The sequence below is a fragment of the Xyrauchen texanus genome, chromosome 3 (assembly GCF_025860055.1).
Source record: "Xyrauchen texanus isolate HMW12.3.18 chromosome 3, RBS_HiC_50CHRs, whole genome shotgun sequence".
Lineage (NCBI taxonomy): Eukaryota > Metazoa > Chordata > Actinopteri > Cypriniformes > Catostomidae > Xyrauchen > Xyrauchen texanus.
In genome coordinates, this window is record NC_068278.1 from 43530028 (window position 1) to 43556368 (window position 26341).

The following is a 26341-nucleotide window of genomic DNA, read 5'->3' on the forward strand; positions in this document are numbered from 1 at the left end:
AACCAATAGGAGCAGCGGATACATTGGCTGTGTTCGAAATGGCATTCTACATTTCTACTCTTACTATTTTTTCCATATTAAATATAGCAGAAACAGTAAGAGTAGTATGGGTAGTGTGATTGAATCCCACGTAGACTCTAAAGGACATTGAGGGGGACAAAACAGAACTTGGAAACGCCGTTCAGTAGGTGTTTTCTGTTTTTCACTTATTTATTTACATAATTTGCACGTAGGTTCTCCGCGTCTCCGGTAAAATATATTTATTAAAAACTTGTTAGGAATAGTGATTGACTACTTAGTGTATCTAATTACAAGTGGCGTGTGTGTAAACAACGACACTGTGTTTACCTCTAACCCAGATAAGCACATCCCTCACGCAGGAGTCCGTGCTAAACAAATAAATCAGTAACTTCTCGTGCTTTTTTGTTCTGTGCAAATTCAAACGGTTTTAATTTTGTTAGAAAAATTCCACATTCGCCCTGCGCGTTTGACTTTTCCCTGTAAGAGGGGTTCATAAATAACATAACAGAGTGTCAGATTGCAGTGAGAGAAGGCATATTAGAAGGGTTCCCTGTATCAGGTTGTTGCAGGTTGTCTTTTTTTCTTGTTTTTGTTTTTTGCAGACTCCCTCCCTCTGCCATCTTTTGTGTAGTATGTAAAATATTATCATCTCAATCAGTGTGAAAATAGTTTACACAAAGATTTCAACCAAGAAAGAATCAGATCACATTGATTTACAGTTATCATGTGCAGTGTGAGTTCTCTTCTGTAGGAGGTTATGTACAAAAATGGGAAACCCTATGAAATAAGCTTAATGTAAACAAATGTATTCTATTTTATTTCAAATGTGTTGATTTACATGTTGTTCTTGCCCTGATAGACATGGAAGACAAAGAACAAGAGGATACATGCAGTATATACTCGGTAAGACATCTCAAAATGAAGCCCTTGCCCTCAAGTTAATAGGAAATAAAATGTATAGGCTAAGAGTATCTGTGAATCGATAAAGACTCTCTAGTTATCTTAGCACTGATCAGATGTTTTCCAACTAAAGTGACTTCCACAACACTATTTAAATGGGCAACCCCATTAAAGTAAACTGGACTTTGCCCAAAATCATGTGCTTTGTGTGACTTACACAATAAAATGATGATTGTGCAGGACTGTGATCAGATCATCCGTTCCTGGTGACCCTCTCCTGGGACTAAATGGGCAAACAAGCAATTTAGGTCCTAGATCAACATTTGGGTTGTATTTGCCCAGGCTCTCATTTTCCTGTATAGTAGTTGTTAATGGTCATTTTGGCATATTGTTTTATGTTCTAGATCGCTGTGCCATCTGGAAGTGAGATTAAGGCTCGTGTGCAACATTTCATAGAGGACCAGTTCCAGAGTACCATGGTATACAACCACACCACATTTTTGTGAATCTCTGTGTTAGTATTCTTCGTATGGGTGACAAACTTTACACATGTGCTTTTATTCTTGTTTTTTTTTTGTTTGATTTTTTTCTTCAGTGGACTGGTTTGCTTATTGGAGCTGCTGTTGCAATTTCATTCATCAGTATTGTTGTCTTTTTTCTGCACAGAAGATACAAATCCAGTGAGTATTCCGGACTTCTGTGTGTAATCGTGGATTTTCACTGCCGGTGTGACTATTTGCACTAGGTGTAAATAGCACCTGCCACACAGCATGGCTGTTTGCACTAGTCTGGTGGAAACATAGAAATGAAAGACAAACAGCATCCCCAAGTGTCCCTGCGATGGCGTAGTGTGTTAAGACAGTGTGGATGTTTTTTTTTTTTTATCATGTGTATGACCCAGGTTCGATTCTCATATTGTTTCCTGTCTCCACTCCCAAGTGTTTTCTTTAATACTACATATAATAATAATAATAATAATAATAATAATAATAATAATAAATACAATTAATATAAAGGTTGATTTTCTCACATAGATTTGGTCACGGTGAACGTCGAGTTGAAAGGTTTGATCTGGGTAAAATTAGCCATGGTTTTACTATAGTAATATTGTAGTAACCACATTTTTTGGTAGAAGCCATAATGTTTATGCAATTTACCATGGTGTTACTACAGTTATATGGTGTTAATATAGTAACCATGTTTCATTTTTGTAAGGGTAGGTTTAGGGGTTGGTGTACGCCCTATTTAACTTGCAGCCGTGGGCCAAATCCGGCCCGATTGATATTTTCAGAGACCCGCATTAGGTTGTCAGTTGTCTGAGGGGTCTGTTCACAACAAATGCATTTTGTGTCTGTTCGTGCTGTTTTTCAATTGTTTTCCAATGTAAATTTGCTCTAGACAGATGTCACGCCATGTCTTGAAGTTTTTAATGTGTCTCAAGCAGGAGCACTGTGTTCAATGGCTCTATAACAAACTTCACTATTATTGTTCAATAAAAGGTTTAGGATCAGTCTGATTTACTCTCTCTGTTATGGACCAATTTTGAAAGCACTTTTTAGCAGATTTTTTTTTCTCATCTGATTAAAAAATATATTACAGCTATAAACACAGTTGTTACATTTATGTAGTTAGCAAATATTTTAGGCCTACTATAACGCAATATCTGAAGCTTTTCTTTAACAAAATATTCTTGCTTGGCCCGCATGCCCCAAAGTTGTTGTTTTTTTGTTTTTCATTTGGCCTATCGTTGATGAAGTTGAATAGCCTTGTTTTAGAGTGTTTGTGGGTCTCTAAAAAAACACAATAAACAACAATGTTTTCTCAACATTTTTGTATATGAATTCTTCAGGAGAAGAGCAAAATGAAGGCCCTAAATATCGTTTCCGAAAAAGAGACAAAGTAATGTTTTATGGCAGGAAGATTATGAGGAAGGTATGTGAAATTTAGTATTTTCCTCCTTGACTTTTAATCTTTTCACAGCATTGGTTAATATCATGTTTATGTGATGATTGTGTTTTGCGTATTTGTGATAATTCAGGTACAGACCTTGTCCTCACCAGCCACTTCAGGTCCAGTATCTCAGAAACGAACCCGAAAAAGAACAAAAGTCCTGTCAATAGCTCGCAAGTGTGTTATAAGTCACAAATGAAAAACAACTATCCAAAAACACATCATAACATGCATCATACTGATGTCCTATTTGTCTTTTGATCAGAATCCTGCGTATTCGAAAGGAGCCACCGACCCTGGAGCCAAAAGAGCCTCCCCCTTCACTTCTGGAAGCAGATCTAACTGAATTTGACATGCAGAATTCTCACTTGCCTTCTGAGGTCCTGTACATGCTGAAAAATGTGAGGTTGGTACTTTACATGAGTAAACGTACATGAGTTTGATTCCCAGATCTGCCAATGCTGTTCAGCATCTTATTGTTTTGACTTCTTGTGTGGTTCTCAGAGTTCTAGGTCATTTTGAGAATTCTCTGTTCTTGGAACTGTGTCGACACATGGTTTTTGTGCAACTGCAGCAGGGGGAAGGATTATTTCGCCCAGGAGACATCGATGACAGCATCTTTGTGGTTCAGCATGGGCGTCTTGATCTGTGTATCCATGAACATGTAAGAGCTTAACCGTCTTGGAATAGAGTGAATTATGGTAATCACTTTAGAACAACAAATTAGATAGATTGATCAGTGTTTAAGTGTCTCATATTATCTTAATTCACCATAGTCAAAGGATAATTTAGAGGAATAGTTCACCCAAAAATTTAAATTTTGCTGTCAGTTTCTCACCCTCATGTCATTCCAAACCCATTTGACTTTCTTCTGTGGAACACAAAAGGAGAAGTTGTAATGGACTGACATCCTTAGTCAACATTGACTTTCATTGTTTGGAGAAGATGCAATGAAAATGAATAGTGGCTGATTCAAACATTGTGCTTTTCTCTTTGTGTTCCATGGAAGAAAGTAATTTGGGTTTGGAAGAACATGGGGCTGAGCAAATGATGACAGTATTTTCACTTTTAAATGTCCTACTGAAAACCAATATCATTTTCAGCATGATATAAACATTTATACATTTATGACGAAGTGTATTTTTCTTTCCCTGGCTCAGGATGGAAAAGAGGTGGTAGTGAAGCACGTTTTGCCTGGAGACAGTGTTCACAGTCTTCTCAGTATCCTCGATGTCATCACTGTAATATCCATCTGGCCTAATTCTTTTTTTATTCTGATATGCAAATGAGCTATTCTGAACTGTTTTTATACTCACAGAGTCTTAAATTATGTCTCTTATTTAAATCCCTATTACAGGGTCATCCAGCCCCATATAAAACGGTTTCAGCTAGGGCAGCAGCCCCGACCACTGTTCTCCGCCTCCCAGCACAGGCTTTCCAATCCGTCTTTGAGAAATACCCAGAGACACTGGTCCGGGTTACTCAGGTATAAAGCGAACACTTGTCTAGAAGTAAATATTAAAGTCAGATGAAATATGCTTCATTGAACCTTAAATGGAAATTAAAAGTTTTAATATTTGTATCATATGCTAATAATGTCAAACATTGCTACTGGTGCATCACAAACTGCAACAAGTTTTATTAACCCTTAAACGTATAACTTGGGTTTTTATTGACCCTGCACCTCATTCAACCCCCTGTACCTCATCCATTTTTGGGAGTTGTGCCCACACCTTTTTAGTATTCCTCAATCTTTCTCTTATAAATAGTCTAACACCCTAAAAATAATAAAATAATGGCTTATTTTGAGTGTTACCCTATACACTCAATGGCTTGAGTGTATAGGGTAATTAAAGACAATATGTAATTAATAGTGACGTTTGATTTATTTATTTTTTTGCACTTCCATATATAAGTTTACTATCACAGGATATCTATTTATTTGTGTAATGCAACATAAATGAGTACTATACTCATACAAATACAGGTGAAACTCGAAAAATTAGAATATCGTGCAAAAGTTCATTAATTTCTGTAATTCAACTTAAAAGGTGAAACTAATATATTATATAGACTCATTACAAGCAAAGTAAGATATTTCAAGCCTTTATATGATATAATTTTGATGATTATAGCTTACAGCTTATGAAAACCCCAAATTCAGAATCTCAGAAAATTAGAATATTGTGAAAAGGTTCAGTATTGTAGGCTCAAAGTGTCACACTCTAATCAGCTAATTAATCCAAAACACCTGCAAAGGGTTCCTGAGCCTTTAAATGGTCTCTCAGTCTGGTTCAGTTGAATTCACAATCATGGGGAAGACTGCTGACCTGACAGTTGTGCAGAAAACCGTCATTGACACACTCCACAAGGAGGGAAAGCCTCAAAAGGTAATTGCAAAAGAAGTTGGATGTTCTCAAAGTGCTGTATCAAAGCACATTAATAGAAAGTTAAGTGGAAGGGAAAAGTGTGGAAGAAAAAGGTGCACAAGCAGCAGGGATGACCGTAGCCTGGAGAGGATTGTCAGGAAAAGGCCATTCAAATGTGTGGGGAGCTTCACAAGGAGTGGACTGAGGCTGGAGTTACTGCATCAAGAGCCACCACACACAGACGGGTCCTGGACATGGGCTTCAAATGTCAACCGTCTTACCTGGGCTAAAGAAAAAAAGAACTGGTCTGTTGCTCAGTGGTCCAAAGTCCTCTTTTCTGATGAGAGCAAATTTTGCATCTCATTTGGAAACCAAGGTCCCAGAGTCTGGAGGAAGAATGGAGAGGCACACAATCCAAGATGCTTGAAGTCCAGTGTGAAGTTTCCACAGTCTGTGTTGGTTTGGGGAGCCATGTCATCGGCTGGTGTTGGTCCACTGTGCTTTATTAAGTCCAGAGTCAAAGCAGCCGTCTACCGGGACATTTTAGAGCACTTCATGCTTCCTTCAGCAGACAAGCTTTATGGAGATGATGACTTCATTTTCCTGCAGGACTTGGCACCTGCCCACACTGCCAAAAGTACCAAAACCTGGTTCAATGACCATGTTATTACTGTGCTTGATTGGCCAGCAAACTCGCCTGACCTGAACCCCATAGAGAATCTATGGGGCATTGCCAAGAGAAAGATGAGAGTCATGAGACCAAACAATGCAGAAGAGCTGAAGGCCGCTATTGAAGCATCTTGGTCTTCCATAACAGCTCAGCAGTGCCACAGGCTGATAGCATCCATGCCACGCCGCATTGAGGCAGTAATTAATGCAAAAGGGGCCCAAACCAAGTACTGAGTACATATGCATGATTATACTTTTCAGAGGGCCGACATTTCTGTATTTAAAATCCTTTTTTTTATTGATTTCATGTAATATTCTAATATTCTGAGATTCTGAATTTGGGGTTTTCATAAGCTGTAAGCCATAATCATAAAAATTATATCAAATAAAGGCTTGAAATATCTTACTTTGCTTGTATTGAGTCTATATTATATATTAGTTTCACCTTTTAAGTTGAATTACTGAAATTAATGAACTTTTGCACGATATTCTAATTTTTCGAGTTTCACCTGTATCTACCTTATTACGTTGATTTTCTGTGCAACAATTGTGAATTATCAGAACCTACACAATATTAGGCAGGTGGTTTTAATGTTGTGGCTGATCAGTGTATGTGCCGAGTCTCTAAAGACCCGAATATGTAAGAGAGTTTGGTGAAATTCCCATGCATTTAAGGGTTAATGACATCTTTAAACCTGGAAATGTTACAAGATATTAGTCCCTTTTAACTAATTAGTGATCTCATATATTTCTCTTTTTTTCTCTCCAGATTATCATGGTGCGTCTTCAGAGAGTTACTTTTCTTGCCCTTCACAACTATCTCGGCCTGACCACAGAACTTTTCAATCCGGTCAGACACTTGTATCAAGATGTACCCTTTTAAATATAAATGTATAAATAATATAAAAATATTTTATTTACATTAACGTTTGTATGTCGTGGCATTTGTTGAATAGCATTGTATTAACCAGATACATATTGTCACATCATGTAGGAAAGTCAAGCTGTTCCTCTGGCATCAGTGGTCGGTGTTGTAGGAGAAGCCAGTCCTGGCAAAGGATTGCGTAGACAATCTCAGACAGTTGAGGATTTAACCTACAAAGTTCCTCAAAAGCCCTCAGACCATTCTAGTGACACAGGTCAGATGCACAGAATCACAGGAGAGGGTATGGTTGTCCCCATTTCTATAGAATGATAGAAAATCAGTTACCAACCTTTTTATTGTAAAGCAGAACATATAAATAATGGTTTAGTACTTTGAAAGCTGATATAGAATAGGAGTTTACTGTTTAAAGTAAAAAATAAATTAATTAGCAGTGATATTATTGTTTTCAATATCGGCCTAATTAGACTTGTATGAAAATAATAATAAAAAACACTAATATTGGTTCATACTGATATGATCCCTGTTATATCGTGCACCCCTAGTTTAAAAACATAAAGTAAGTTTTGAGTGTGGTAATAATGTTTGCTTATCTTACAGCTGGGTCTTCTGACCACAATATAAAAGAAAATGTCCCTACAAGTCCTGTTGTCATTCATAAGGTATCTTGTCCTCATTCTATAATAAAATCAAATAAGAGGCAATAAACTGTCCTATGTCTCTTTTTGCTTAAAGGGATAGTTCACCCAAAAATGTAAATTCTCTCAAAATTTACTCCCCCTTATACTAGCCCATATGTGTATGACTTAATTTCTTCTGCAGAACACAAATGAAGATTTTTAGAAGAATATTTCTGTTGGTCCTTACAATGCAAGTGAATGAATCTATATCTTCAGATGTGTTATCATAGGTGTGGGTGAGAAACAGATCAATATTTAAGTCCTTTTCCACCATAAATCTCCACTTTCACTTTCAAAATGTGAAAGTGGAGATTGAAAGTAAAAAAGGACTTAAATATTGATTTGTTTCTCACCCACACCTATCATAACACATCTGAAGATATAGATTCAACCTCTGGAGTCTTATGGATTACTTTTATGTGGCCTTTATGTGATTTTTGGAGCTTAAAATGTGTGGTCATCATTCACTTGCATTGTAAGGACCAACAGAAATATTCTTCTAAAAATCTTCATTTGTGTTCAGCTGAGGAAAGTAAGTCATACACATGTGTGATGGCATGATGATGAGTTAATTATGAGAATTTTCATTTTTGGGTGAACTAACCCTTTAAATCTGTTGTTCCATCTCAAGTCTATTCGGAAGAAGTCTGTGACGATGCAGCATTCTCCCTCAGCTGTGTTCCACTACTCAGATGCTGGGGGTCACTCTAGCCACATCCACCACTGTAAAGTGAATGCCATTTTCCAAGCTGCCAAGAAGGACTTTCTCAAGATTATTCAGCTTCAGGTCAGGGCACAATAGTAATGTACACTCACCTAAAGGATTATTAGGAACACCATACTAATACTGTGTTTGACCCCCTTTCGCCTTCAGAACTGCCTTAGTTCTACGTGGCATTGATTCAACAAGGTGCTGAAAGCATTCTTTAGAAATGTTGGCCCATATTGATAGGATAGCATCTTGTAGTTGATGGGGATTTGTGGGATGCACATCCATGGCACGAAGCTCCCGTTCCACCACATCCCAAAGATGCTCTATTGGGTTGAGATCTGGTGACTGTGGGGGCCATTTTAGTACAGTGAACTCATTGTCATGTTCAAGAAACCAATTTGAAATGATTCGAGCTTTGTGACATGGTGCATTATCCTGCTGGAAGTAGACATCAGAGGATGGGTACATGGTGGCCATAAAGGGATGGACATGGTCAGAAACAATGCTCAGGTAGGCCGTGGCATTTAAATGATGCCCAATTGGCACTAAGGGGCCTAAAGTGTGCCAAGAAAACATCCCCCACACCATTACACCACCACCACCAGCCTGCACAGTGGTAACAAGGCATGATGGATCCGTGTTCTCATTCTGTTTACGCCAAATTCTGACTCTACCATCTGAATGTCTTAACAGAAATCGCGACTCATCAGACCAGGCAACATTTTTCCAGTCTTCAACTGTCCAATTTTGGTGAGCTCTTGTAAATTGTAGCCTCTTTTTCCTATTTGTAGTGGAGATGAGTGGTACCCGGTGGGGTCTTCTGCTGTTGTAGCCCATCCGCCTCAAGGTTGTGCGTGTTGTGGCTTCACAAATGCTTTGCTGCATACCTCGGTTGTAACGAGTGGTTATTTCAGGCAAAGTTGCTCTTCTATCAGCTTGAATCAGTCGGCCCATTCTCCTCTGACCTCTAGCATCAACAAGGCATTTTCAGCCCACAGGACTGCCGCATACTGGATGTTTTTCCTTTTCACACCATTCTTTGTAAACCCTAGAAATGGTTGTGCGTGAAAATCCCAGTAACTGAGCAGATTGTGAAATACTCAGACCGGCCCGTCTGGCACCAACAACCATGCCACTCTCAAAATAGCTTAAATCACCTTTCTTTCCCATTCTGACAGTCAGTTTGGAGTTCAGGAGATTGTCTTGACCAGGACCACACCCCTAAATGCATTGAAGCAACTGCCATGTGATTGGTTGATTAGATAATTGCATTAATGAGAAATTGAACAGGTGTTCCTAATAATCCTTTAGGTGAGTGTATATTGTTCTGAAGTGATTTTTAATCTAATTCTAATATTTGGGAAATTGTCATGTATATTTATGTGATAACGGCTTTATTTGTGCTCCAGGACCCCAGTCTTCTAGAAGATAGAGTTACTCTGAGGCAAGTTAAGGCGGGATCTCTGGTAGCAAGCGAGGGAGATCAGGTAGGAAAAACACATCATTTTGCTCTCTATTATCCAATGAGTGTAACTACCAATTTCAGGTTGCAGAGCAAATACATGTCCTCTCTTTGTGTCTGTGACAGGATGTGAGCATGCAGTTTGTGATCTCGGGAACTCTTCATGTGTACCAGAGACTGATTGACAGAGAAGATGAGACGTGTCTTTTTGTGACTCACCCTGGAGACATAGTGGGTCACCTGGCCGTTCTCACAGGAGAGCCACTCATCTTCTCTGTGCGTGCCCACAGAGACTGCTGCTTCCTGTCCATCTCCAAAACACACTTCTATGAGTATGTCATGTGCACTTCATTTTACTTCAGCAAATAAAAAGAACTGTATATAACTTGTATAATTTTCAATTAATCTGAGCCTTACATGGTGAGCTTCTCTGTACTAGTACATGAACCACCATTAGTATTACCAACAGTGTTACCATTACAGTGTGTGTATGCTCTGTGTGTAACGTTTATACCAGGATCATGCGTGTTGAGCCTCGGGTGGTGTTAAATGTAGCTCACACGGTGGTACGGAGGGTCTCCTCCTTTGTCCGACAGATTGACTTTGCCCTTGACTGGATGGCAGTGGAGGCTGGCCGTGCTGTCTACAGGTAAGCACACTCTCTCTTCCTTATTTTTTCTTGCAGTTCCAGGTCAATATCTAATACAGGTGCTGGTCATATAATTAGAATATCATCAAAAAGTTGATTTATTTCAGTAATTCCATTCAAAAAGTGAAACTTGGATAATGTGTACATTCATTCCACACAGACTGATATAGTTCAAGTGTTCATTCCTTTTAATTTTGATGATTATAACTGACAACTAATGAAAAACCCCAAAATCAGTATCTCAGAAAATTAGAATATTGTGAAAAGATTCAATATTGAAGACACTGGGTGCCACACTCTAATCAGCTAATTAACTCAAAACACCTGCAAAGGCCTTTAAATGGTCTCTCAGTCTAGTTCTGTAGGCTACAAAATCATGGGGAAGACAGCTGACTTGAAAGCTGTCCAAAAGTAGACCATTGACACCTTGCACAAGGAGGGCAAGACACAAAAGGTCATTGCTAAAGAGGCTGGCTGTTCACAGAGCTCTGTGTCCAAGCACATTAATAGAGAGGCAAAGGGAAGGAAAAGATGTGGTAGAAAAAAAGTGTACAAGCAATAGGGATAACCGCACCCTGGAGAGGATTGTGAAACAAAACCCATTCAAAAATGTGGGGGAGATTCACAAAGAGTGGACTGCAGCTGGAGTCAGTGCTTCAAGAACCACCACGCACAGATGTATGCAAGACATGGGTTTCAGCTATCGCATTCCTTGTGTCAAGACACTCTTGAACAAGACACAGCGTCAGAACACAAAAAGGACTGGACTGCTGCTGAGTGGTCCAAAGTTATGTTCTCTGATGAAAGTAAATTTTGCATTTCCTTTGGAAATCAAGGTCCCAAAGTCTGGAGGAAGAGGGGAGAGGCACAGAATCCACGTTGCTTGAAGTCCAGTGTAAAGTTTCCACAGTCAGTGATGGTTTGGGGTGCCATGTCATCTGCTGGTGTTGGTCCACTGTGTTTTCTGAGGTCCAAGGTCAACGCAGCCGTCTACCAGGAAGTTTTAGAGCACTTCATGCTTCCTGCTGCTGACCAACTTTATGGAGATTCAGATTTCATTTTCCAACAGGACTTGGCACCTGCACACAGTGCCAAAGCTACCAGTACCTGGTTTAAGGACCATGGTATCCCTGTTCTTAATTGGCCAGCAAACTCACCTGACCTTAACCCAATAGAAAATATATGGGGTATTGTGAAGAGGAAGATGCGATACGCCAGACCCAACAATGCAGAAGAGCTGAAGGCCACTATCAGAGCAACCTGGGCTGTCATAACACCTGAGCAGTGCCACAGACTGATCGACTCCATGCCACGCCGCATTGCTGCAGTAATTCAGGCAAAAGGAGCCCCAACTAAGTATTGAGTGCTGTACATGCTCATACTTTTCATGTTCCTACTTTTCAGTTGGCCAACATGTCTAAAAATCCTTTTTTTGTATTGGTCTTAAGTAATATTCTAATTTTCTGAGATACTGAATTTGGGATTTTCATTTGTTGTCCGTTTTAATCATCACAATTAAATGAAAAAAACATTTGAAATATATCAGTCTGTGTGTAATGAATGAATATAATATCCAAGTTTCACTTTTTGAATGGAATTACTGAAATAAATCAACTTTTTGATGATATTCTAATTATATGACCAGCACCTGCATTTCTGTTGTCACTGCTCTGCTTACTGATTTTGGAATAACTAAAGAGTGTTCCTATCTCATCTTACATTTAACATTATAATTTTTCTATTCTATCTGTCTCAGACAAGGAGATAATTCAGATAGCACTTTCATTGTTCTGAGTGGCCGCCTGCGCTCTGTCATCATGAAAGATGATGGAAAAAAAGAGCTCGCTGGAGAGTATGGGCGGGGAGATCTCATCGGTGTGGTAAGTGATGATAATGACTGCAATGTTTCATGAATTATTGACTACTGAGAGACAAATTTATTGAATGAATTACTGGCTGCATAGAGCATGAAACCCTCAAATGAATCAATTTCAATTATTTTGAAAACCGAACATTTCTGATTACTTTTATAATATAAACAATATTGGTACTGTGTTAGATCGCCACTTGATGTCTAGTATAAATATTGGGTCTCTAAGCGAAACCATTTGAGAAACGCTGCTTTAAAGAAGACATATTTTGCCCCTTTTTATAAGATGTAATAGAAGTCTCAGGTGTCCCCAGAATGTGTCTGTGAAGTTTCAGCTCAAAATACCCCACGGATCATTTATTATACCGTGTTATAAATGCCTTTTTTTGGGTGGACTCAAAAACATGCTGATTTTGTGTGTGTCTCTTTAAATGCAAATGAGCTGCTGCTCCCTTTCCGGAAGAGGGCTGTGCCTTTACAGCTCATGCTTCGGATACTACAGCAGCAACAACAAATCAGAACCAATATGACTGACAGTGTAAATAGTTCAGCCATGTATGTATGAAAATATATATATATATATATATATATATATATATATATATATATATATATATATATATATATATATCTCTGGTCTCTGTGAATACAATCAGAGACAATAGTAACTGACAGTAAGAGTTTTCGGGTTAAAAATGAAAAATAACGACATAGCTCTGTTCTCTGTGAATACAATCAGAGACAATGGTAACTTTAGCTGCATTTGCCATGAAATCAGCTAACAAGCACATTTGGAAAGGCGATTTGCAAAATATAAAGTGCGATACTTACATCTTCAGGATTTAAAGCTGGAACACAAACAGTTGGTACTGATCCATGCTTGAGAATCAAATTTTTTGAAAATCCTGCTTTATATTGACACTCATTCACAAAGCAGTCCAGGGTAAACCGATTTGCACAAACATACACTAATTTTTGTATGTTTTGGGGCACATTTTCTTCAAAAACAAAACTTATTCACTGCGTCTTCAGTGGCTCTGATGCCGGGAGTACATGAAGAATCTTCTGTTCACTTTTACAGCCAACAACAGAACACTTATGATACTTATGAAGCTGAGAAATTCTTCTTCTCACTGTATCTGCTCCAGCGTGGAATAAAATGGCGGACTGTGTGCAGATCACTCAGAGGAGGATCTATTATAATAGGGTGGAGTCCGTCACTAGTCGTGGGTGAGGCTTGCTCTAACGTGACATCACGTTAGAGCAGAAACAAAAAACATTAATTTTGACAAGAAATAGGAGTGGGTGGACTTTTAACATTGTATAGTGGTTGTGTACACACACTACTGACACACATTTATGTACAAACACCATGTAAAAGTGAATTTTGCATAATAGGTCCCCTCTAAACAAATGCAGCTGCTGCAGTTCCAATTTAGGCGTTGTGTTTATTTGAAGCATGTATTTGTTCTCTGATAGGTGGAAGCTTTGACTCATATGAATAGAGCTACTACAGTTCACGCAGTCCGAGACTCTGAATTGGCCAAACTGCCTGAGGGAGCTCTCAACTCCATTAAGAGGAAATATCCACAGGTAAGGCCAAATTAAAAACACCTCAATCCATTAACAGGAGTTTTCAAACTGGGACCAACCTTTTTAACTCTAAGAAATAAAAACAAATTTGCATATAGATGTCATATATTAAGTAAAACCATATTTATTGTGTTCATCTCTCCTTTCTTTCAACTTACATATTGTCAAGGGGGTCCCTCGAAGGGGATCATGATATTTGGGGGTCCTTGGCATCAAGAAGTTTGAAAACCCCTGCACTAACACATCTCACCATAGAACATTGCATGTATATAAACCAATGACCTGCTCTTTAATAGGTTGTGACTCGTCTGATCCATCTTCTTGGGCAGAAAATCTTGGGAAACATGCAACAGGTTAATGGTCCACTCTCAGGTAGGTATGGTAAATTTTTGTGTTTGTGTATTCTCTCTAAAGCAGGGGTCGGCAACCTATGGCATGCGTGCAAGAATTGGCACAAGGAGGGGTAATCACTGGCACACCAGCAATGGCGAGAAAGAAATAGACTATTTTATTTATATAAATTCCACACCTGCATTCCAAATCTACATCTTCATGTAATCCCTCCCTATGATCACGCAGCATGTTTTTATGAGCTGAATGGGAGGCTAAACAAAAAAAAAAAAATTGATAAGACTGCAGTATACCCAACAACGAGTCATTTGCGCATCACGAGCAGGTAGTGCTTCACTTTCTGTTAATTGGACAGCCTACATTCAGTGTTTCATTTGTTTCTTTTTGCTTTCAGAACAACACGCAATGCAATAAGAAAAACACCACTATTAATCCTTAAGATTTCAAACCCAGCATACAGGTACACCCTCCTTAAACCATGGTCACAATCAAAATTACATTTAACGATTAAAAGAGAAAACATAAACCCACATGGTGGGGTTCAAAAATCTGAAATATTAATTCAGAAAAATAAAGAAATATATGAAACCTGGAAGTAAAGTTTTAGGATTTTGCAGATGCGATTAACTGAAAAGGGCTAAATAGTTGATAGGCTTGTGACGCGCGAATGGCTTGCATGTGCAACACGAGTCTCGTCACACTTTAATACTCTTTAGCCTGATGAAAACACGCTGCGTGATTATGATGAAAACATCATAATGTTTGATGAAAACACGCTGCGTGATTATGAGGAAGGATTAGGCTACATCAAGATGTAGATTGGATTGCAGGTGCGAAAAACGTCAAATAAATAATATAGCCTGCTTCTCTCTCGCCGTTGCATGCATGCTAGTGATTAAATGATTACAGAGACATATAAGAAATATATAAGATTCCACACAATTTCGTGATCAGTCATCAAATAAGCAAATTTGTGACATTAACTTTAACTCATAACTCAAAAGGACAGGTTTTCTTTCATTAAAGCACTTTAGATGCTCTGTGAAAATTCACATGCAGGATCATGATTATATCATAATCATCGGGTTTTGCACAAAATTTTCACTCACTGTTTAATAACATTTGTAATGAAAAATAACCGATTAAATTAGAAAAATGCAAAATAGAAACATTTTCACAAGGGGAAATATCACATATATTTGCATGCGGGCACATCCATTGACCAGGAAAAAAAAACGGCACTCCATGTCAAAAATGGTGCCGACCCTTGTTCTAAAGCCTTAGCATCTTTATTGTCTCCACAGTTCGCAGTTTAGGGTTTAATACTCCGACCAGTAAGTGGGCTGCAGGTAATCCAGCCTCCAACCTGTCTACTGTTGCCATTCTGCCAGTGTCTGAAGAGGTGCCTTTGACTGCCTTTACCCTAGAGTTACAGCATGCTGTTAGTGCTATTGGTCAGCATAAGTTCCTCTTTCCTTCCTTATTTTGTCTTCAGCTTTTATTTTAAGCTGGCACTCTGAACTAACTCCACTATGTATGAAACAGGCCCCACTTCGCTTCTAACCAGTGACATCATTAGACAACACCTGGGTGTCGCAGCCTTGGACAGGTGAGAGTAAAACCTCATTTGCATACTTTAGGCGCGGTCACACATACCTTCACAGGGCAAAATTCAGTCTTAATGGGAATTGGCGCAATCGTGAATTTCACGTGGAGTTCAAGTTTGGTGAATTCGCCGTGTTCACCAATAGGAAGTTTCTTGGTTTGGCAGTGACGTCTGCGTGGGAGGTGCTTCGTACCCAGCTACATTGAATATTCACAAAAGAAAAGGATATAATTTTAGTGGTGAATTTTTCTTTATATATATATATATATATATATATATATATATATATATATATATATATATATATATATATATATATATATATATATTTCTTTTTTTTTTTTTTTTGCTGGTTTCATCCGCCCACAGCATCTTCGCCCATGGAATTTCGGAATGTGTGACCGCACTATTATACTATGCACTAAAGGTGTTATAATTTTAAGTACATCAGCATTGTTACATCCTACCATGTCATAAAATGTATCTTTATTCCTCTGATTCCCTCATCGGGTAACATTTGCATCTTCATTAACATCGAACCATTAGCATACATTTATTAACAATCAACTTTTAGGCAAATACATTTAAAAACGGACCAATCGTGTGAGTTGGAATCTTTGTTTGATCAGTTGTAGATGGGGGCAGATTTGGAAGGCTGTTTGAAAACAATGATTATATTTTGCGATTCTGTTCGGTAGCACTAGTAGCACAGAAATAATACACTTCAAATTTAATAGTCAGAATAGTGCTCAATAAGTGTGTGTGTTTTTTAATGACCAATTCTTAAACATTGACTTTTGGTTTATGCCAATCTTTAAGCTTTGGTTACATCCTTCACAAGCTCGGTAACGTATACTCTTACTTGAGGTGGATACATTTTTTATTCGATAAGACGAAATGCGCATAAACTATAATGGAAAAACATTCAATGAATAAATTCCTATTAAATACAAGATGCGCATAAAAAAAAATAATGTGACTTAATAACTCGTTCATAACTGGACTATCCAGCGGAGCAATCATCACATCTGAAATGTTGCTCTGGTCATCCTGAAATAATGGGTTCTGGAAAATCCAAAGCCTGCATAGAGTAAGTAAATAAGTCTAATACAAACTTAAACTGTGCTGAAGACCAGGTTTATTGACACGTTTGAGAAATATATTATAGATCTACACGCAAAAAAATAAGGAGGAACACTCACACACATAGAGCTTCCAGAACTGTGATGTGCTGTCGCTCTCAGATATGAGTCGAGTGATTTGTCTGCGTGCTCTAAACCGCGAGTATTTTATTAATAAAAGAGTCACAGTGGTTACAGTTTCTCTGTTATTGACGATTTTGTTCTTTTTAACACATGTGAAGTGCGCCTTTATTCACACATTTTCAGTTATTATGGATTTTTACCTAAATTAAATTCACAACTTGGATGGAAACAACTTCATATGCACACTTTTAAAATCCTTTTGCATGCTGTTTTTAATGCACTATAATTTGTGACACACTATTTCTATCTTGCATGCTAGCACAAATAATATGTAAATTGGGAAAACATAATTTCTTTCCATTGACATTAGTCAGCAATGGCTTTTTTTTTTTTCTTTCAATAAAGCACTTTTCGTTTGAACACTTCACACCTTCTTTACAGTGTTCACGAGTACCGTTTGTCCAGTTGGCTTGGCCAACAAGAGGACATCCACCGAATTGTCCTGTATCAATCAGACAGTTCTCTGACTCCTTGGACTCAGCGCTGCATCAGACAGGCTGACTACATCATCATAGTGGGTCTGGGGGAACAAGAGCCCACTGTGGGAGAGGTGAAATGTGATCAACTGACTTCACTTGCACCAAATTACTTTAATTCAGCTTGTTTGGACTGTTGCTTCACTGTAGAGCTTTAGCTAGAATTGTTGCAAATGATTTGTGCTGCTTACTGCATTAACACATTTTTTAGTTATTTTAAATTTTATCCCCTTTTCTGGAATGCCCATTTCCCACTACTTATTAGGTCCTCGTGGTGGTGCGATTACTCGCCTCAATCCAGGTGGTGGAGGACAAGTCTCAGTTGCCTCCTCTTCTGAGACAGTCAATCCGCGCATCTTATTACGTGGCTCGCTGTGCATGTCACCGCGGAGACTCACAGCATGTGGAGGCTCATGCTACTCTCCGTGGCCCACGCACAACTCACCATGAGCCCCATTGAGAGCGAGAACCCCTTAATCTTGACCACGAGGAGGTTACCCCATGTGACTCTACCCTCCCTAGCAACCAGTCCAATTTGGTTGCTTAGGAGACCTAGCTGGAGTCACTCAGCACACCCTGGATTCAAATTCTTGACTCCAGGGGTGGTAGTCAGTGTCAATACTCACTGAGGTACCCAGGCCCCTACTGCATTAACATTAACTGAAGCTGCTTACTGTAATTTCTCAAAGGTCATGTTGCAGACACATTAGTTTGAGCATTAAATAAAGCTTTTAGAGCAGTCATTAGGACTGTTTTTGGAACAGCTAAGCTGAGCTCTCTTGGCCTCTTCTGTTTGTGGTTTTAGTTGGAGCGTATGCTGGAGAGCAGTGCAGTGAGAGCTCAGAAGCAGCTGGTTCTGTTGCACCGTGAGGATGGGCCACCACCCACAGGAACAGCTGAATGGCTCAACATGCGCAGCTGGATCTCCAGACATCAGCACCTGTCATGCCCTCACAGGGTCTTCTCCAGGAGGAGTCTACCCAAACTGGTACTAATTCTAACATTTGAATGTCAATGCTAGTATCAAGGAAGAAGCACAATTCATGCATATTTGGAGTTCTTTTTTTTTAAACAATGGAAACAGTACAAAGGACAATGCCCCTAGGGCAACTTGAGTTGCTATACTAAACAGTACAATGGTGGTGGTTCAAAGCCCGCTCCTTCTGGGTTTCGAAACAGCAACTTAATGGTTACTAAGATATTTAGCTACTCTTAAAAAAGCTTCAAATGACTGGGACCTGCACTGAAACCAGCTGTGTTATGTAATCTTTCTTCCTTTTCTACTTTTCCTGTCAGAGAGAGATGTATCAACGGGTATTTGAAAAACCTCCTGACCGTCATTCTGACTTCTCACGCCTGGCTCGGATCCTGACAGGCAACGCAATCGCTTTGGTGTTGGGAGGTGGAGGGGCAAGGTACTGCTCTGTCTTCCCCTTCATCTCCAATAATTCTATTCCACCTTCATCCACTTGGCCTGCTGCCAACAACATATCTCACATCAATAAAACTATTAAAAGCATGTTGATGTTAGTGGAATGTTGACCGATTTTGCTCTTTTTGTTTTTTTAATTATCTCCAATCTTTAGAATCTTTCTGCAAAATTTAGAAGTATGAACCACTAAAGTCTTGTGATTGTGTGTCCATTAACTAATCCTAATATAGTAATTTCTAACTCACTAGTGATGTTTCGGGATTTACATTCTCAGCATGTCTGTTTGGTGTCTCTTGATGATAGCAACTCTTTGTCCCTGCCTGCTATCAGTCATAATCTGCGGATCAATAAAGGTGGGTTATTGTTTACATATGAATTACAGTATGTTTAAAGGTAAAGTGTGTAATTTCTGTGCCACTAGTGGCACCAAATGTAATTACAAGAATAGTTATTGTTTCTTAACAGGTTTTCAAATTCCACTACCACTGTCCTGCCCCCATCAAAATTTTTTGTGTTTTTTCAAGGTAGCTCCAACCCACACTTCCAATCTCATTTAATTAATTGGATGCCATGTTTGCCAACTCCTTGCTCTAATTAGCTTTTGTTGATGTCATTAGCCTAGGGGTTCACTTATTTTTTCAACAACACTGTGAATGTTTAATGCGATGTATTCAAAATAAGACATGAAAGATTATAATGGTTTGTGTGTTGTTAGCTTAAGCACATTGTGTTTTGTCTATAATTGTGACTGATGAAAATGAGATCACATTTTATGACCAATTAATGCAGAAAACCAGCTAATTCCAAAGGGTTCACATACTTTTTCTTGCCACTTTATATTCTTCACTTGGGATACATTATCAGGAACCATGGAATTAGTTTACACTGTTATGCAGATGATACTTAACTTTGACAAAATTTCACAGTTATCCAAGATAGCAGAGTGAATAGAAATTTCCTTCTATTAAATTCTGACAAACCAGAAATACTTATTATTGTGCCAAAATCCTCTAAAAATAAGCCACTAAAATATAATTTGACTCTTACAGCATCTCTGGACATTAAACTGGGATTTGGGGAAAGTACTAATATTAATAAAAGTTCACATTTCAGCTTTAAAATTCTTTTTTTAAAGAATGCACGAGTAACACTGTAGACATTCGAAACACACTATACCATCTCTCAATGCAGTCTTTGCTTTATTCTTAGTGTCTCTCTTTCCTCTTGTTTGCATCCCACAGAGGCTGCTCTCAGGTGGGCATCATTCGGGCACTGAGTGAAGCAGGCATCCCTGTGGATCTGATTGGTGGCACCTCCATCGGTTCCCTGATAGGGGCGCTCTATGCTGAAGAGCGAAGCGTGAGTCGTCTGACAGTCAGGGCACGCCAGTGGGCCATGGTGAGACCTCTAAGCAATGAAAACTAACATTCATAAATGTAGAGCAACAATCAAATGTATTGATTGCAAAGTATTATCTCTTTCTGTATACACAACAGGACTTTGGATCTGTTTTTAAGAAAATCACAGACTTGACCTACCCAGTGACGTCCATGTTTACTGGAACATCATTTAACTCCAGCATCAGTGGCATCCTCAAGGACAAACAGATTGAGGTTCGGTGGCACTTCACAATACAAGCTAAACTTATCATATTCTTAAATAGGTCTAATCTTTATGTCTCTCTGCATTTTTTGATAGGATCTTTGGATCCCATATTTCAACATCACCACAGACATCACCGCCTCTTCCATGAGAGTGCACACTGATGGTTAGCTCTGTCACTTTAACTCTAAATACTCCATCTCTTGTGAATGATTTTAATACTTTATGTAAACTCTGTTAGGCTCTCTGTGGAGGTATGTTCGTGCTAGTATGTCTCTTTCTGGGTACCTTCCTCCTCTTTGTGACCCTAAAGATGGACACTTACTAATGGATGGCGGATACATCAATAATCTACCTGGTTAAGTGTCCTCTTGTATCTATAGATGCTAATGATCACATTAATGTTACAATGGCAATATTAATTGTCTCTTGTATTCTCTATTTAAAGCTGACATAGCTCGCTCAATGGGTGCCAAGATGGTGATTGCCATAGATGTTGGCAGTCAAGATGAAACTGATCTTACCAATTATGGAGACTCTTTGTCTGGATGGTGGCTGCTATGGAAACGCTTGAACCCTCTGACAGAGAGAGTAAAGGTTAGAGAAATTGAGATGACTTTATTTATGTGGAAATAAAATAACAATACCAGAACACACAACAGAAGAGATGATGCAGACAAAAGTGTTTACACTGATGATTATCATCTAAACTCAAAGCTGCTTGGCTAGAACATGCTTTGATGCATCGAGCTGAGGCATTTATGTGGGCAACATGAGCTTAAATCCAGCTTGCAACATTTGCTAATGCCCTTCCGGACTCTTCTCCTTAGCATTTCCTGTCCTATCTATACCATCCTCTTTGTTAGAGAGGGAGAAAGCCTAAAGATATATAATTAACAAAAAAATAATTTTTTGAAATGGAGACTTTTTTTTTATTTACATTTTTTTAATTCATATCATCTAGGTGTTGAACATGGCAGAGATTCAAACCCGTCTGGCCTACGTGTGCTCTGTGCGTCAGCTGGAGTTAGTAAAAGACAGCGACTACTGCGAGTACCTGCGACCACCCATAGATCACTATGGCACACTTGATTTTGGCAAATTTGATGAGATTGCTGTAAGTGTCATCCTCATAGAAACCTCGGTGTTATTGGATGTGACTATAGCAGGATCTTTCTGTATTAACGCAGGACGTTGGCTACCAGCATGGAAAGACTGTGTTTGATGTGTGGTGCCGGAGTGGAGTGAGGGAGAAGATTCTCAAAGATCAACATCATGAGGAATTCTACAAAACCAAAACCAATGTGAGTGGACTAGAACTGCACCATGTCTCTCAAGACTATAATTTAGCTTGGCTTGTCACACCACATCATGTGGTTGTTTTCTTCTACATTAATTTATATATCAGTGTCATAGCATTTTCAACCTTCTTCAGTGTACAAAAGGTCTGATTCCCTTATTATCATCTGTCTTCCAGGTGGTGACTTGTCCCAATGCTTCTTTCACTGACCTGGCAGAAATAGTGTCCAGAATAGAACCAGTGAAGCAGGCCCTTGTGGATGGTGAGGAATTGTATTTATCCTTCAGCCACATTCAGATACATTTATTTAGGCTCTTCATTGTTCTTTCCTCCATGCCCTTTCTCTCACCTCTGTACTAGGGATGTGCCAGGGTGGTCGACTAAACGACTAGTCGTCTAACAACTGACTAACCGATTAGTGGGGTCGACTAACATTAATATTTTTAGTGGCGGTGGTTTAAATATAAGATGCAATTCTCAAATTAATTGAGGGATGCAACTTCTTAGATAGCGTTTTTGCTTCATGATAACGTGCTGTGCTCAACAGTGAATAAAAGTCAGCACAGTAAAACCCTTTCCTAGAGCTTTTCAATCTTTAATACTTAAGGTTTAGTCTTTTTATGCGCTGTTGTTACAGCAAAGTACAACACATTACAATACGATCACTATTGAAGTTAAATTCTCTGCTGTGAGTAAATTCCCATAATTGTGAGGTGCTGTGGAGAGATTAAGTCTGCTTATTCTGTCTTGCACTACTAAAAAAGGTTTAAACTGCTTGATGCCGTGAACTAGGTATGTACCCACAATATTATCTTGCAGCTCTGCACTTTTAAATGCACAGCGAGGATTGTCCTGAAGCACTCCAGTTACATTGAAGCATGTCATTCTGCGTTCAGGAATTTTTTATTGAAAATCCATTAGTCACAATGTTGAAGTGCTGCACTTACCGTCCGTATATCCCTCTAAAAGGTGTCTGATCGGGGTCACGTGAACATAACAGAGCCAAATTATACATTATTATGCTTAACATAGACTAGTCATTCAAACAACCGCCAGACTATTAGATTATGAAAATGTACAGTTTGCACATCCCAACTCTGCACTTTATTTGGCATGGTGTGGTGTAGATGTTAAAACTCAGGGCCTACAATCAAAAGGTTACCCGTTCGATTCTCTCAGAGCCCTTGAGCAAGAAACTTAAAGGGATTTTACTTTCAATGTATGGAAAAAGATGCAATGAAATTTAATGTTGACTGATGCTAACATTCTTCCTAACATCTCCTTATTTTCTATGGAAGAAAGTGAGTCAGAATTTTCATTTTTGGGTGAAATATCCCTTTTACCCCTGGTTACTCCAGTGGGATTGTCCTTTTTATTATTGGACTGTATGTCACATTGGATAAAAGTGTCTTCTGAAATGACTGATTACTTTCTAACATTGACGCAATTAGAGGAGTCTGAGTACCAGACAGACTATGATGAGGATGCAGTGCTGTCAGACTTTGATCTGTCCAACCCGAACACTGAAGAAGAAGAAGAAGAAGAAGAAGAAGAAGAGGAGGAGGATGAGACAGCAGATACGGCTGATACAGTAAGATGACAGGAGAGAAGTCTAAAACATGCTTTTATGTTTTAGGATTGCTTCAGTTCTTTGAATACTTAATGATTCTCAAATTCCAAACAGGAGGATGAAATGGAGATCAGGCACAGGAGGCATCGAGCACACAACCACGCCAGCCACCTCACCTGACCTCAGATACCTCGTCCAAAATTTTTGTTAGAAGTTTTTTTAGTTAGAATGGGCTCATGTGAGGGGATTTTAACAAGTTATGTTCAAAACTGGAATCGTCTTGCTTAAGTTTTTTAAAAAAAGGGTCTCTTAACAGAAAAGGGGAGAGTATTGTGGTGAATCTTCTTAATTTATTCCTCAAATAGTGATAAACGAGTCTGAGATTGTGGTCTTACTACATGTTGAGCCATAGAGAAGCTGGTACCTTCACGTGTTCGTCCTCAACACTGGATTCTATCTCTGAGTTCAGTAATATTGATCACAAAGTGCTTTTACTTTTGATATTACAGAAGGTCAATAATTGAAACTATCAATGCAATTTTAACACAATTTCACTGTGTGAAAAGATAAGCTGTTTTTGTATCTTAACGGTTAACTGTGAAGAAGATGCGAATAAGCTGTGACGTAAGAAGGCTGTATTTTTGATGTTAAAAAGTTGTCTAATCTGTTTAGAACATAACATTAGTATCATGAGTAAATTAAAGATTGAATAAATTACCGGTCTCCTGCACTATGTCATTGTTATATTTGGCTCATTAAAAGTAAATAGATGTGTGAATCCTTAGTTCACTGTTTAATACTGGATCTCTGGATCCTTTAAGTGAGGCACTATCCACCGCTATTGTGGAGAAGATTGTCTGATATTCATTAAAACATCTCCTTTTGTATTCTGCATAAGAAAGTAAGTCAGACGGGTTTGGAGCGCATGAGGGTGACCAAATTATGACAGAATTTTCATTATTGTGAGAACTATTCCTTTAAATGTGTTTAGCAAAATGTATTATAATGTCTATTTTTTTGCAGATTGTATTAAAGGCATAATTTATTTTATATTATCTTAAATTTACAGTAGCTGCAAGGACAGAATTGGGCCAAACATGATTTGAACATACCTCACCGCTGTCCTTGAAAAGGACAGACTTTTTGCCTTTCCAACAACCGAAAACATCCCGTAAAGTCCGTTTTCTGTTGTAGACAGTCACAAAGGGCTGTATGTTCTTCATACAAACTAGCCTAAATGACTTGAATTTTCTAAAGATGGAGGATATTATAGATTCATGAGATATCTGGACATGAAGTGTTTGCCTTATAAACAATAAATAGCTGTATCAACTATGGGGCTGTCATTGTACAAAATTCAGCAATACATAGAACAAATCAGGCAACAACAAAAATATCAGGACCTTGGACAAGGCCTTAATAACAAAGTCTGTTTTCAATTTAGCGTTAGGGAATAATTTATTAAAAATAATTCCATAACTAACTAGATTAGATAGGTTTTCACAAAAACCATCAGGAGTTTAGAGCACATAAGGTCCAAGATAATATTTTGATAATTTGATCATGTCTGAAGCCAAGTTCTGAATTTTGTGTATGATTGGGGATTTAACCAAACATCAACAAAACATTTTAAGACTAACAACATTTAGAAGAAATTTCCATTTTCCAGTCCCACTGGTCCTAAAACTATGATACATTTTCTCATTCTCTTTTACGTATTAGCCACTCAAAGTATAGTCTCAGAGGGCCATGTAACATGATGTTGTCTCTTAAGAGGATGGGATAGGTATGGGTTATTAAATATAAAGAGGAACAAATCTTCTCTTCTCAATGTTTTTGGATGGCATGACTGACTGGTTATTAATCGGTCTGGCTTTCTGAAATTTCTCTCCTGGCTGATTCTTCAGCTTTGATTTTTGAGCTGATTAATACTAAGGAGTCTCTCCTTTGTCCCTTACACCGCCAGCTTGTAGCATGACTACAGACAATGGGAAGAGATGCTGAATAAGATTCAGGTTTTTTGTTTTGTTTTGTATGGACTGGAACATGTCAGCAAAGGTATGGTTTTTGTGAAGTTGTACCATGGTGGAAAATCATGGCAGTCTTACTAGTGGTCTATATACGCACAGAGAAAAAAAAGACAGAAACATGTTGTGGCAGGGCGGAGGGCGGGGCCGGGTCGTGATCTTACACACCCGGTCCCGTATTAGGCTAATCAAGCCTTCGAGAGGGATAAAGGTCGACTGCAGAGGATCGAGAGATCGCACACATGTAACGTAAAGTGTTCACCCAAAAATGAAAATGGTGTTATCATTTACTCACCCTCATATTGTTTCAAACCTTTCAGAGTCAAAATTCACAAAAGTCAGAGTAAAAATTCAATTTCAGTGCATGGAAAAAGATTCATGGTGATGTGAGCCCAAAATTCTTCCCAACATTTAAAATGTTGGCATTGTTACACTCACAGTTATAACTGTCAAATAGGCCTACTGTAGTGGTCTATTTATAAGACTCAAAACCCAAAAATTAAAAAACTAATTTTAAATGGTACTATACATGTGCATTTGAACAAGAGCATGCAAGTAGAGCAAATCATGCAACAAATCTGAATAACCAGACAATGACTATGGAAATAACATGCTCAGATTTACAGTAAGCTTACTGGAAGAATTTCCAGTGTATATAAACAATATTATTCTATGGCTAATGTTTTTGTTTAGAGGAAATGAGAAACAGGTGATATGAATCAACAGCCTGGTGCAGAAATCAGTTAAAATAGTCAAGCCCCCAAGTAGTAGTGGTTCTTCCACACAGAATAATCACAAAATTACGGTGGAGTTCAGAATTTCATACTATCCATACTACTCTTACTACTTATACCATATCTAAATATGTCTGGAATGGTAAGACTTTTATAAACTACTATATAGTAGTATGCTATTTTAAACTCAACCTGTATCTTTATGAGCCTTGCTTTGTGC

The 26341-nt window shown here is 38.4% G+C and overlaps 1 protein-coding gene across 1 annotated transcript; it reads left to right on the top strand.

Moving 5' to 3' along the window:
* The first annotated feature begins 97 nt into the window (after positions 1-97).
* pnpla7b (patatin-like phospholipase domain containing 7b) lies at positions 98-24442 on the top strand. The gene is made up of 35 exons (XM_052105826.1): positions 98-184; positions 881-924; positions 1326-1400; positions 1517-1601; positions 2771-2853; positions 2960-3048; positions 3137-3277; positions 3376-3535; positions 4032-4112; positions 4229-4357; positions 6679-6759; positions 6904-7075; positions 7393-7454; positions 8104-8259; positions 9594-9671; positions 9773-9978; positions 10164-10295; positions 12052-12175; positions 13645-13758; positions 14055-14130; positions 15414-15563; positions 15655-15718; positions 17362-17530; positions 18262-18444; positions 18753-18871; positions 20130-20286; positions 20385-20501; positions 20587-20656; positions 20732-20848; positions 20939-21087; positions 21455-21607; positions 21681-21794; positions 21968-22052; positions 23242-23381; positions 23475-24442. The coding sequence occupies exons 2-35, from the start codon at positions 883-885 to the stop codon at positions 23538-23540; spliced, it is 3939 nt and encodes a 1312-aa protein (XP_051961786.1). The 5' UTR covers positions 98-184; positions 881-882; the 3' UTR covers positions 23541-24442.
* The last annotated feature ends 1899 nt before the right edge of the window (positions 24443-26341 follow it).